At 39.7% G+C, this 13748-nt stretch overlaps 1 protein-coding gene across 1 annotated transcript in view; it reads right to left on the bottom strand.

The window, feature by feature from the left end:
* Window positions 1-2285: 2285 nt before the first annotated feature.
* LOC133981608 (copine-8-like) overlaps window positions 2286-13748 on the bottom strand; it is a 70250-nt gene continuing 58787 nt past the window's right edge. The window contains exons 14-21 of the mRNA XM_062420384.1: window positions 13141-13202; window positions 12790-12836; window positions 10828-11009; window positions 8057-8184; window positions 4754-4856; window positions 3608-3665; window positions 2775-2848; window positions 2286-2498 (exon numbers count right to left, since the gene is read on the bottom strand). Of these exons, the coding sequence (XP_062276368.1) occupies window positions 2286-2498; window positions 2775-2848; window positions 3608-3665; window positions 4754-4856; window positions 8057-8184; window positions 10828-11009; window positions 12790-12836; window positions 13141-13202 (867 nt within the window). The remainder of the gene's footprint in view (window positions 2499-2774; window positions 2849-3607; window positions 3666-4753; window positions 4857-8056; window positions 8185-10827; window positions 11010-12789; window positions 12837-13140; window positions 13203-13748) is intronic.

Genomic DNA, 13748 nt, shown 5'->3' with positions numbered 1-13748 from the left:
AGTATTTCTTTATTAGATCAAATATATAAGTAAATAAGATATCTAGGGTAATTTTTCTTTAACCTCAATGTTGCATCACAGAAAAAAATTGATTCTCAAGGATAATGTAACGATAATATATGTGTATGTTATGACCATATATAACTCTATAGTATATAATATAAAAATATTTGTAAAAATACATATAATTATCTTTGTCTCTGAGCTATCATGTTTTTCTTGTCATTTTGGGATGGCGGATGGGTAGCAAGTTCAAAATGTTTTGTTGATGAATTTGGGAACAAAGGACGGCCCCTTAGTTGTATTAATCTACTTTTTCCACTTTATGTTTGTATATCAATTGATAAGGTTTAAGGGTGCTGATAGATGGATTTTGTTTTTAAACAGCAGATAGCTTCATATTTACGATATGGACATCAGAAAGTATGGTATCAATTTTCTCATCAACTCTTGGCAAGAAGGCAAATGTGTATTTCTGAAATTCCTTTAATCCCTCCTGCAAAGCTCTGACTGGCTAAATTCATTTTCCTGCCAATGAGCACAAACATCCATATCTATTTGAATCAAAGAAAGAAGCATGGGAAGCGATTCTGAGATTGGAAACAAGATAAGTTAAGAATCCAACTGATATGTGAAGCCATGCTGAAAACGACCCAAAAGGAGCAAGCTACAAACTTTTCAGAAGAACCTTTCAAGAGTTTGATTCTGAAAACAGGTTTTCTATAAAGCATTCCTTTAAGGAGATGAATGGCTAAATGCTACTAAACTTTGATTATTACTTGCTGGCCAGCTATTAGTTACAATGTTGGACAACATTGAACTAACAACTGTGCTCATAGTCACTACTTTGATCATATGGGTAGTTCTTAAATGAAAAGCATCTTTGCATTTTGGTTTGTTGATGAACTGTTTTCTGTGCACATATTCACAGTGTGTTTGTGACTCGCCTGATCGGATAGCAACCAACGTGCTATAATTGTCAACTTACAGTTTGGCGAATATTTTGTGTATACTTGGTGAGAAAAGTAAAAGTGTGAGTTCTACAGACATACCAAAAAATCACAGACACACCGACACTTTGTTATATCAACAACATTTTTTGGCCATAGTAAACAAAGTGAGAGGTAGAGAGACGTAAAACCAAACTCAAAAAAAAAAAAAAAAAGCTTCTGAAGTACAATGTCATTCTGTTAGAAAAAAAAAAAAAAAAAAGACTTGAAAACATAACACACAGTCAGGTTCGGTAGTGAAATGTGTGTTTTTGACTTCTGGGCTTGGAGATCCACATTTCCAGAACCCATGGTGAACACGGTGCCTGTGAATGTTATCTGACAAAAGAGTAAGGCTGGTTCAAGTCCCTGCTGCATTTGATTTGACCAGACTCCCAGGGAGCACAGCTTCCCTTTGAGTCAAGGCAGGTGGACGGAGCAGAAGGTAGGAGCGTGGGAAGATTTCAGGTGGGTGATGGGTTTGTTCTTAATGGAACATGGCAGTGGTGGCGGTGGCGGTGAGGTGGCAGAGGGAGGGAGGGGGAGGGGGGGAGGAAGGGGTTTGTGTGGGAGGGACAAAGCCCTGAGTGCAGGACAACAGTGCATGCTTCTCTTAAACTAGCACATGCTCCATTTATTGATATAAAAAAATCATACACACTCCGTAACAAAGAATGCGACTCCTGGGCTCGAACAGTTTTTTGTACAAAGTCACAAACTCCGGTTTTCTGCAGCCGAAAAATAGTAATCTGAAAGGTTTTCACATTGATCGGTATAAATTATGTTTCCTCCTGCAAAAAAATTATCCACTGCGGTCCTCAGTTTTGTAAACATTTATATATATATATATATAGAGAGAGAGAGACATGACTTTGTGAAAGATAGAGGAAGTGGAGATAGAAATAGCAAATAGATGAACGGTGTTTTAAGAAACAAAAAAACAAAAAAAAGGGTTCTCCACAGTTTGGACCCTTTCAGGCTGACAGCTGCGAGTAGTCAGTTTATGATCTGTTCACTCTTCCCGGTGCAGTCAGGTGATCTTACACTCCCACCACGACCCCAATCCCACTTCTGTCCAATAAGGGAATTTCCCTTCCTCTAAAAAAACCCCGGAAGTGTCCACTCTGGGTTTACCTGCATTACCGCTTATGGCCAAACGTTCCCGAGTGCGACACGATAGAGCCGGCGAGGTTCGCTGTGTTGCTCAAAAGCTTCCAGTGAAGAGTAGGAAGAAGACGAAGCAGAGAGAGGAGAGTAGAGCTGGCTGGCCGGCGTCAGGGCGACAGGCCTCAACTTCTAGATTCGGCTTACCCGTCTGGTGAGGAGGGGGTGGATAGCTGGTGGTAGACAGGGGGTGTAAGGAGGTGGAAGCGGGCCAGGTTTGATCCCTCGGGTCCTCATGAAGGACAGGAACTGGTCGGGGATTTCGGCTAGTACTTCCTTAGCCAGTCGAGCCATGCTGAGGATGTGGTTTCCTCGCCGGTCGATGTAGTCTCTGAAAGGAACAAACTGAGGAAAAGAGGAGAAGGAAACAAGGAGAGAAGATGATTTTTTATTAAATATGAGGCAAAAGTAGGGGAAAAGAAGAGCTGAATGAAAAGGACTCAGAGGAAAAAGGTGTGTATAGATTAGAAGAGCGAGACAGCAGAGGGAACAAGAGCACAGCGGAGGGTCAAGCACCGTGACCTTTTCTCATTAATCACAAATCCCACATTTCTCCGGAGACGTTCCGCCGAGCGAACAGTCTCACAGCCAGTCAGCCATGTCTGTGGGAATAGTTTGTACCTGAACAATGTCCCTCTCGGCGTATCGTCCTTGGGATGAGATCCTCTCCTCGTCCCCGTCCAGCTCGATCATTTCTGAGGAGGGGGAAGCACATCAGTCACGCTCTGTCAGGAGGCTCGAACCGCCATGTCAAAGCGACTGCGAGCAAACATGACATGCAGTCTGTGTGTACGGCGGTAATCTGCTGAAGCCATTATCGTAGCACTGGGTTACATTTCCTCAGAGTGTTGACAGTGCCAAACCTGGCATGAGTACACAGTATTTGTGTTGCTGAGCGTGAAGCCATCGGGCTGTAAGTTGCACACAACTGTGCACATGAGAGAAACATGCAACAATATGTGTAAGCAGAGCCCGCTATGTGCACCATGGGGACATCATGCAACAGTGCACACTGACTTCATAAATGTGATAATCGCTGAATCCTGTTACTTTGCAGGCTAATTGCTTATTGTGACTGAACTTGTTTTACAGGGGACTGCTTTGTGAATTGTAAACATGACTGTTTGTTTGCAACAATACATGAAAGAGGTGAGGAATGTGGTCATCGTATATTAAAATAAAAAAAGGAAAAGGAAAAAAAACACCATCTCTGGTCTGACTAATGAGAATACCCAGTGGAGGAAGGAGGGGGAAATTATGGGGAAGTGAATGGAGGAGAGGAGAAAAGAAGAGCTGCACGAGGAAGGGTTGAACCATGTGGGAAGTGAGATAGAGAGGCAAAGGATTACTTCATGCACATAAAGACACGCACACACACACACACACACACACACACACACACACACACACACACACACACACACACACATGCACGTGATCTCCGCCCAGCTTACCATCAAATTCCGCTGGTCCAACCCCAACTATTATAATTGACATGGGCAGAGACGCAGCCTGTAAAGGGTGGAAGAAGGCAGAATAGGCACATCAAAGTCGGGGAGGAAACAAGGTTCCTTCTTTTCACCAGTAGCTATCTTAAACGCTGCAGGCTGTCAGTGAAATACCCCAGTGAATTACTAACTGTACACTAACAGTTCATAAAAAGGAGGCTCAGTAGCAAAATTCAATGCCTTTGTTAAGACAGACGGGGTTCATCCAATTCCATCTGCCCCTCTGCAGCCGGTTTCATAAAGCCTCTCGGCTGGCCAGCTCGAGAGTTTTTCTAATTTCATGCATCTACAACTTTGTCTAAATCTCCAAAAGCTTGACAGCTTAAAAATGACTCCCATTTACATCTCCCTCTGCCCTGAGCTGCAGCCGAACCGCCGCCCTGCATCGCAATATTGTTTATTAAATATAGTTCAAGTGATGAATGATGAATGAAGGTTTTCTCGGTGTTTCATAACTTCTCGTGGTTATTAGATGGACGCCCAAATTGCTTGAGATATGAGGGGTATGGATCCTCTGCAGGCTAGTAAATAATTACTCTCAAATCTTACCTTACAATAACATTACATCACATGGGGGCGTCGGGGGAGGAAGGGAGGGTGAGAGGGAGGTGGATGGGCAACTGAGGCTCCAAATATATGAGCTCTCCCAAAATGGTTACACACATTTACTATATATACAATAAAAGCAGAGTTATTAGAGCTGAACATAGCAGTATTGGTGGGTGCATGGAGGAGGGTGATCGAGCCCCCCCCCCCCCTTCATTCACTCCCCTCATTAGTGAGGATGAAAGAAAGGGAGAGAGAAGGAAGCATTAAAGGAGTAAGGCAGTAGCTGGACTGCTTTTACATTCTCCTTTTCATATCCTCTGTTGGTTTATTAGGATCTCCATTAACAGATTAATCATAGCTGCACCTGCAGGGGTCCTTAGTGAATGAATGTGGACATGTTGTTGAAGTCTATGATACTGTACATTCCTTTTGTTAGGTGCTCTTGGAAATGCCTCGGCAACACAAAATCTCCAGTCTTAATGAATGAAGCTTGAACATCAAAACAAATGTAGATAAGAGTTTTAATGTGGTGTGGTACCGTACATTAACTATGGACTCCTTCGTCTGTGCCATATCTGTGATCACGCCATCGGAGATGATGAGCAGGATGAAGTACTGTGAGCCGTCTGTCACTGCTGACGCATACCTGGCATGGAGAGAGACAAGAGGTCACATTAGTACAAATAACAGACAGTAACAGGGAGACAGAAAGACACAAACATGTTTCAAAATTACTTACATTTATATAACATATATAAAAAATGTAAAATCTCTTTTACAAGACAGATGTGATCTAATAGGAAGTATTTAATACGTCACATGAAGTATTTTGGTATTTACAACACAAATAACACTGATGTGATGTAATCCTTCAAAATAAGTTATTCCAAAGTTACATTTATTTGACAGAAAAGTATTTTTAAATCTATTTTAGAAGAGAAATCTGATCTTATAGGACGTATTTAATACGTAACCTGGGAATACATTCACAGTCAGTCTACATCATCACATACAGCACATATAGTTTTAAATGGCTTGGCTCGTTCTGTGTTTTTAGTTTCTATATTGACAAATAAATACCTTTATCTTGTTATTCTTTTAGTGATTTTTTGCATTTGCATGGGGACAAGGCTAATGCTTCACATGGCAACATTTATATCCTAAGCAAGTCTACAGTGTCCATCACTACTGTAGATGGACCTTTAAAACATATAAGTCAACAATAAAAAAATACATATGGAAATAGGCAAAACACAACATAATCATTACATCATTCAGTTCAATCCAAGTTATGATCCATTTTTGTTGAATCATCATTTTTAAATGAATGTTTGTGATTCTGTCTGTATGTGTTTTAAGTGTGTAAAGTGTGCAGAGACTCATTGCAGAGAGCTGATATTGCACAATAAAGTTGAAGTTGAAGTTATTCACAATACATATCTCCTATACTGAGTCTGCATCTATTAAATTTATAAGAAACTACTTTGTGTATGATTTAAACAGACTTGCTGATGATAAACCTTTGAGTCATGTTTGCTTTTTTAACTATAAACTAATACTCACAGCTGTCTTCTACCATATAAAGCAGGGTGGAATAATCCAAAGTGATGTCTCAAGACAATATTTTGAGATATATGTTTAACAGCTTCCACACAAACAGTCTGACAGTTCGGGAATGTGATGTGACTTGGTGTCACTGTTTGTGCAATGTCTCCCTGGGTTTTAGTCTTGTGCGGTGTTTGTTTAAAACGTGCCAACAACACCAAATATACACCAATATACACCAACAACATCAAAGAAACCAACATTATATTATATACAGATGTTAAGTTCTGTAAGAGGGAATCTATTCTCATTTCCAGTATAATGAAGGCTGCATCTAAAAATAAAATACATAACAAAGAGCTTTTGAAAAAAAAGTGCAGCCTCAAATTAAGTGGATTTATCATATTGGGCTCTTAGATTTTTTATTTTCTGTGGTTTCATTTTGTATTATTTAAATTGGTATATTTGTGTTTATATGAGACATTTTGGTTTTGAGCTGCCCGTGGGAAGCAGCCTAAGTGTCTGTTCATTCTTGATTAAAAGCTCTGTTTTCGCTGTCTACTTTTCTTTTTTTCTTTTTTTTTTTGGAGCAGCCATGTGAAAAAACTTTTCTCAAGCTGAGCCGAGCTAAACACTGCAGACCACTCAGTCATTTATCTCATTCATGGGCTTTCTGTTTCAGAGAAAGCTCTCCACCGCTCCCTCTCCTCTCTCTGTTTCCTGCTCCTCAGCTGTCGTACGGTACTTGAGACATAGCATTCAATCATGAGGAAAAAACAACACCGATTTGTTCTTGTTGTTCTTTGTATTTTCTGCTGCGTTAGTTGGAGGTTATGAATGAATGAGAAGAGGAAATGCAGAGGAGGAAAATAAAACAGAAACTAAGACCATCTGTCTCTCTCCACAGTAAATCATCTGTTGAGTGTTTGATGGTTTATCAGAGCTTTAAAAATCAGAAAACATCATATTTCTGTCATTCGTAGGCTTTCTCTCTCTCAGAGAAAACTTTCCACTGGTGTCTCTCTGTGATTCGCTCATTCTTTCAACTTGCTCAGCCACTCTCTCTCTGTCTTTTCTGAAAAGCCTAACAAAGCCTTACTTTTAAAACCATCAAAAAAAAGAGATGTCCTCTCCTTGTCTCTCTCGTGGCAGTTTGGGACAGCTCTGATGTCCACATGTGTTCATGATATGCAGTCGCAGAGCCTTGAAGCCCCGCTCTGCAGTAGCTGCTCGCTGATCGCTTGTTTATTCATTGGTTTATTCATACCAAATGTGTCCAAATTGTACCAAATTTGACAGTGGACTCCCATGGGTCCTCAGCAATACACCTGCCGAGTGTGAAGACGATTGGATAAACAGTTTTCAAGATACGCAAAGGACATACATACATACATACAGACTGATTGACGTATAGACAGAGATTCCTTCCTTTAAAGTTTGATGCTCTGCAGAAGTGAGCATTGAACAATGCAGCTATTCTTAGGCTGAGTGGGCGGAAGGCATTCGGAGAGGGATGGGGTTTGAAAGCCGATGATGAAAAGTGAGAAAAGTGCTTGTTACAGTCAATCTAGGGGATCATGAGACAAGATCTGGCAATAGGGAGCGTCAGGTGGGAGGAGAACTGTGTTGTACAACTAAACAGTGCAATACTTTTATACCCGTGTTCATTTGTGTAAATTGGGCTGCTGACAGCTTCTGGGAGTATCTAGCAGAGGTATATATCATTTGTATTAAATTATTTAAAAAGTGCATTTAAAACTTTATGCTCCAATTAAAAAATGCAAGTGCACCGAAGAGCCAGTATGTACATTAATCAAGTTTAGGTCTATGTTACATATTTTGTCGTCTTCCTCGTCTTTATAGGGATGTGTTTAATAATGTATTTGTGAACTGGTGGCAGTGTGGCAGTTATTGTAATTCACAGCAATGTTGCTTCAAGGATTTTCAGTTTTTTTCCTTCCTGGGTGCCTGATCTTGCACCTCAAGGCAACCCATTATTTATCACGCAGGCTGGTGGTCACCTTCCAAAGGACTGTCACGTCCTAAACCACCACAGGAGGTACTGATTCCTCCTTAGGTGATGGAGCTATTAGCACATTTATTCTAATCCCCTCCCCTTTGCTTCACCGATTTCTTTACAGCAGCCCACGCACACGGAGGGACTTTCACCAAATCCAGTTTATTTGACAGTATGCAGTGTGTAATTTCTGCACTGTAACTTTCATGGTGCCATTGTGCTCGGTGTACATGTGTGTCAGCCTACACTTTCCACGTCTTTGTCTGTGATTATAGAGAACCTACCTGGCCACATGGTTAATAACAGGGGAGAAGTGGGTGGGTCCGTAGAGACGCACAGATTTGAGGCTCTGGTAATAGGCTTCCATCACCCCCTCGATACCGTTGCAGTACGGGTTTTGTGGATTACCATTCTGCAGGAAAAGACAAAGAAAAAGCTGTTAACAGATAAGGAATCGCATTCTGTGTCTGTTTCACAAATTGTGCCACTGCAACTTCTCATTCAGTGTTTAAATATTTAGGAAATGTAGATATTTCATAGGCACAAAGGTCCTTTGGTGCTTTAAATTCATGCTGGCCCATTTTACGGCTGCATTAAGAATATATGGGGGAAGTGTAAGCTTGGAGGAAAAAGTTTATTTTATCAGTGCACTAAAAAATGAAAATATTCCTCATGTCTACTATAATCCCCATGTCAATAGAATCAGGGACAAAATCTGCATCAAAGTCTCTTGACAGCTTCTGCTTCACAGTTCATATATTTTGTTGCTGTGTGATTGCACTGAAAATCAAAAAAGAAGGTTTTATTAACTTTGTGGTTTTATTCCAAAAGCTGACACGTTCTTCTTATAAAATGAGGCAAAATAAGCCTGGAATAGTCTGATCTGTTTGTTGTGTATAAGGTTAGAACTGAAATAATTAGTCAATTAATTAATTAGTTGATCAACAGACAATTTATAAGGGTCATCAATCAGGAATTGTTTCAACCACATTTTTAAGCAAAATTGACAAAAATGAGCTGCTTTCAGGTTGTCTAATGTGGGGATTTGCTGTTATGTTAACTCTTGTCAGTATTTTTCTGACATATTACAGGCAAATTAATTAATAAAGAAGAATATTATGTTATTCTTTTCACATTCTGGTATATGCTGCTGGTCTGCTCTATCCTCAGCCACTTAATTGCTCGAGGTGTTCACTACCCCGCGGTTATTTTACAAACACAGCAGTGTGTCACCTTTATTGATTTTGATGTCACCCAGCTAATATTTTGAAAAATGTGTTAAATATATTCAAGGGCAGTTAGAATATCTTGCTTACATTACATCTCTGTGGTGCACGAACACATTTAATACCATGCATCAAAGTTAAAAATAAACTAACTGTAGTATATTTTGATATTCAGAGACAGTGTAGCTAAAAGGAATAATAATCGTGCCACCCTGAAGGAGAACAAACACAGCATTTGTAGATTTTATTTCCCTTTATGGGAAAAATACTGAAATAGAATAATATTTTATTCTAAAACAAGCATGTTTTGGCTTCAAACTGCGGGGTTAACAGGATTACATGCAAACTCAGAGACATCAAAAATGGCCACCTCAGGGCTAAGACATCAATAATACTCCAATATTATAAGAGGCACCAGAGGCTTGCAGTCCCTTAAGGATGTACAATCCAATCTAACTATATTACAGATATTTTAGGGGAATTCTGACACTTTAATTCATCTGTTGCAGCATGTCAGTAAAGAATACCCCGAGGCGAGCGATTTCACATCTTTAAGATTGCATGAAGAATGGAGAAGAATGGAAGAAGAAGAAGAAGAAGAATGGATGACTGGAAATTCATTGTGGTGACACAGCATGTCTGTACCAGGAGGTTACAAGAGGGTGAAACATGATGATAATGACTTTGTTTAAAAGGAGCTCATCTACCTGATCTCTATCGTTTAATATTCTTGCATTATTATAAGCTGAAAAAAGTCGTAAATGAGTTTTTGTAACTCTGTAGCACCCCCCACATCCTTTTGTAAAAAAATAAATTAATATTGATGTTTGGTTGAATGGGTTTAAGATACCAAAAAGAAAGCTCAGGAAAAAGAAAACACTACATTATTTAAGCTACCCATATGTTTTGGGCTTTTCTAATTATCTCAGTGTGAAACCATCCTGGAAAAAAAGCGCTTGGTTGCCCATGAGTACGAACATTGCACATGAGACTCCTTTTGTTTTGCAAATGGAGCTTGTATAATTACGCAGGATTCAGTAGCGGCCTCTTCCCACTGCGGCTATGCAGCTGTAGCCTTCCTCTTTAAGAGCTGACTAAGTTAAACCCTTAATGGTTAGATTAATGCATATGTGCCTTATCTCAGGGTTTGGTGCCTCGGGGGAGGCTGTTACCCAACGCTGAGCAGCTGTAATGGCTGTAAATGCCTCTGGAGCAACATCTGGAAGTGACAGTAGACCACGGAGAAGATTATGGGAGGCTGAGAAATGGTCAGAACATCTAGAGCCCCAGAGTGCTTGACATTGGCAGACCAGTAAGGACGAACAGATGGATGGATGGATCGTTAACAGTGTAATGTGGAAGACGGATAATCCAGATTATTCCTCCTTAAATGAGGCGATGTGATTTCCATATGTCAGTGTTATCCAGTGACTGACATACCTTGATTATCCTTAACATAAAGAAATTAAACCATAGTTGATGTCATAGATGATTGACACCATCTTTTTCACTCTAGTGTGACTGTTTGGCAGATAAACTAAAGAAAACCAAATTTTGTGAGTTTTCACAGCCAAAAACTAAACAGCTCATTTGGCTATGTATGTGTGCCTTGGCTGTGTAGTTGTTGCTTTTGTTTTTTGGGTCTTTTTTTTTCTTTCTTACACATCCTCGTTTATCTCACACACTAATAAACAGTTGCCTGAAATTAGTCATCAGTGTATAAAAGGTGGAAGACATAGAGGATTTGCGTATGCGCTCTACATAGACGTATATAAGTGGGCGGCTGGATGTTTGAATGATGCAGTGACGGGATAAAGCCGTCTCCTCACCAGGGCAAACTCGTGCGAGACTCGGCCGTCAGGGGGAAGCTTGGCGCCAAAGCCCAGCGCAGGAAACATCTTGTCGCTGTCATAGTCTTGTATGATCTCTCCGACCGCCCGCAGCGCCATGGCGTAGTCATTCAGCTGGTACGGGCTCATGTAATGCAGCGAGGTGGGCTGGGACGGGTTGCCTGGGACCCGAATGGTTGAACACAATAAAACACACATCAGCATCAAACTGTAATTAGGCCTGCTCCCCCTGGGCTGTGAGTCATATTCAAATTTTACAAAAAAAGAGGAAAAAAGGAGGGGAGTGGGCGAAGGGAGGTTAAAACACAGATCAGAGTTTTAGTTACACAAGCAATTCTCCGAGGCACAACTGCACCGGAGGCAAAATAATCTCACTGGTTGCCTCAAACCTTAGAGGGAAGTGTGAGGAACCGCAGTGTTTTCTAACTGAGCCACGGCTGCAATTTAACTGCAACACTAATAAGGTGATGAGCTGCAGTGACCTGCTGACCCTCCACATCTCAACGGCCACGGTCATGAATAAATAAAGCAAATGAGTATTATGCCATTATTTAAAAATGATGAAGGGTTGTCTTCTTTATCTAAACCTTGTTGTCAACACTGAGCAGCTTGACCTAAAAGCTGCTCTTGAGAATTAAAAATACAACCAAGGAATGATAATAATAGTTTTAAAAAGGTCTCGTTTTTATAGTCATGTCTTGTCATTTATTTTTGGGATCAACAGAGAAATCAGAACAGACAAAAATAAATACATGAAAGTAAATCCTAAAAACTATAACGATAATGATGACATTAAAAGGATAAGACAGGTGTTATTCTATATTTTTCTTTGCCATAAAAAGACGAAAACCGACAATGTCTTTCTGACCTCCTCTGCCATGTATGTGGCTCTCGGCCCAAAGACCATAAATATATTAGAGGAGGTTACAAATATTATTTCTTTTCTTGTTTTTTAAATTGCTCGGCTGTTTCCTAAAACATCTGGGCACTGTAGATATTAGCAACGGTCACTCAAACAGGAGTAAATTGTGCATTTGTTGGGAACTATTTTCACCTGCGGATTAATACACATTTGGAGTATTTACATCACAAGACGGTGTTTATTTGTCGACAATAAAGGAAAAACATAGAATATTGCCAGCTTTATCTTTTAATATGCAATCATATATATGTGTATGGATTACTTTGTGCAATATTATACCAGAAATTAGACAGCTGTCATATGTTTACACAACTTTTACAAGTAGTTTTAGGAAACTTTAGCATGGGCCCCATTTATTATGTGCATAATATCACTACTATTTCAGCACATTTCTCACAGATGTAAACATGAGAAACTGATTTGATGGCAGTAAAGAAAGCGACCAATTTCTCCTGCGACATAAAGATGTCTCCAAAACCGAATTACATATATTAACCTACTGAGCAGTCTCTTACTAAAATGAGAACTTCCATCATCTGTGACAGCGTCTACTGTGCAGAAATGTACATTTTGCCTCTTTTGTCATTTAAATTGTTGCCACAGTTTATTGGTGGGGCTTCATAAACATTGACTACAAGGAGACAACATGTTTAATTGGAAATACAAATTTGAAAAAGTGGGTGTAATGACTTTCTCTGTCTACCCCGAGGCACAATCTGTACAAATTGGGATTAATATAGAAGATCAAACTGAGATATGAAGTTTAAAGCAATAAGAGGATCTTCAATTGACTGTCCAAATTTCAACTGCTCTGCCTTAGCTGTTAAAGATTTTTTTAAAATATAGCTCAAAAAAGGGGGTAAAGTGTCACATGATTGAGTAAATCTTAAAAATGATGGATAAGGAATCACTTAAGGGTTCACATCAAATAAAGATCTGACTTGTTAGCTGCCAAACTTTTATCTGTTTGATGCATTTAAGAGCTTTGGCCGATAAGAGCGGAGCTTTAAAACACTTACCATTTGATGCTGTGAAATCAATTGCCACTGTGAAATTAATCTGAGTCCTGCAAGAGAAAATAAATCATGTAAGGGGGTAACGTGCAATCATCAATCATGCTAGATTATACCACAGCATGTTTCAAAGCGTGCAGCAGCGAGCAATTAAGCAGCGGGTTATCGGCAGCTGTCTGTCTTAATGTATGAGCTGAGAGATAAACACGGTGCAGTAATCCTCTCGGCTGAGTCTCTGGTACCTCTATACATACGCCTCTATATCACCACTGCACGGGAGTATGGATTTAACAATGAGGGTTATGTTCATGTGTTAATCTCAGAAGATTCGTATGCAGCCATTTTTTGTGAACTTACCCGCCTCTGATGTAGTCCAGGAAGGAAAGCTCAGTGTCCACCAGACAGGACAGGAGGGTGACCTGCCAGCCAGAAAAGTTAATAATCAGTTTTACAGCATGTTAACTTTAATATCGTCTGTTAATGTAGCGCCTGATCATACTGTGTGTTTCTAATTTGGTATTTTTTTTTATATTTTAACACAGTTCATGCTGGTTAGGATGGGCTTATTGCATGTCTCCAACATACTTATCTATATTTCATGTTGTTGCATTACTGTATTACATTACTTTGACCTGGCTAATTGTTCATTAGTGAGCTATAATACATTTTTTTTTCTGCCCTCTATACAAAGTAATTTGCTACATGCTTGAAATAATGAGCGACATGAATAAATGAACCTGAAATTAAATTCCTCCCAGCCAGTTCCTCTCACTGATGAACAACAATTACAAACTAATTACTCTGTGAATTGCATTACCTTACAAACTCTTACAATACAAGCTCATCAAATGCATGCATGTCTATTAGGGGACTAAGTGGATAGATAGATAGATAGATAGATAGATAGATAGATAGATAGATAGATAGATAGATAGATAGATAGATAGATAGATAGATAGATAGAT

Source organism: Scomber scombrus, chromosome 6 (assembly GCF_963691925.1).
Source record: "Scomber scombrus chromosome 6, fScoSco1.1, whole genome shotgun sequence".
Lineage (NCBI taxonomy): Eukaryota > Metazoa > Chordata > Actinopteri > Scombriformes > Scombridae > Scomber > Scomber scombrus.
The sequence above is the reverse complement of the archived record's forward strand: the minus strand, read 5'-3'. Positions and strand labels throughout refer to the sequence as shown.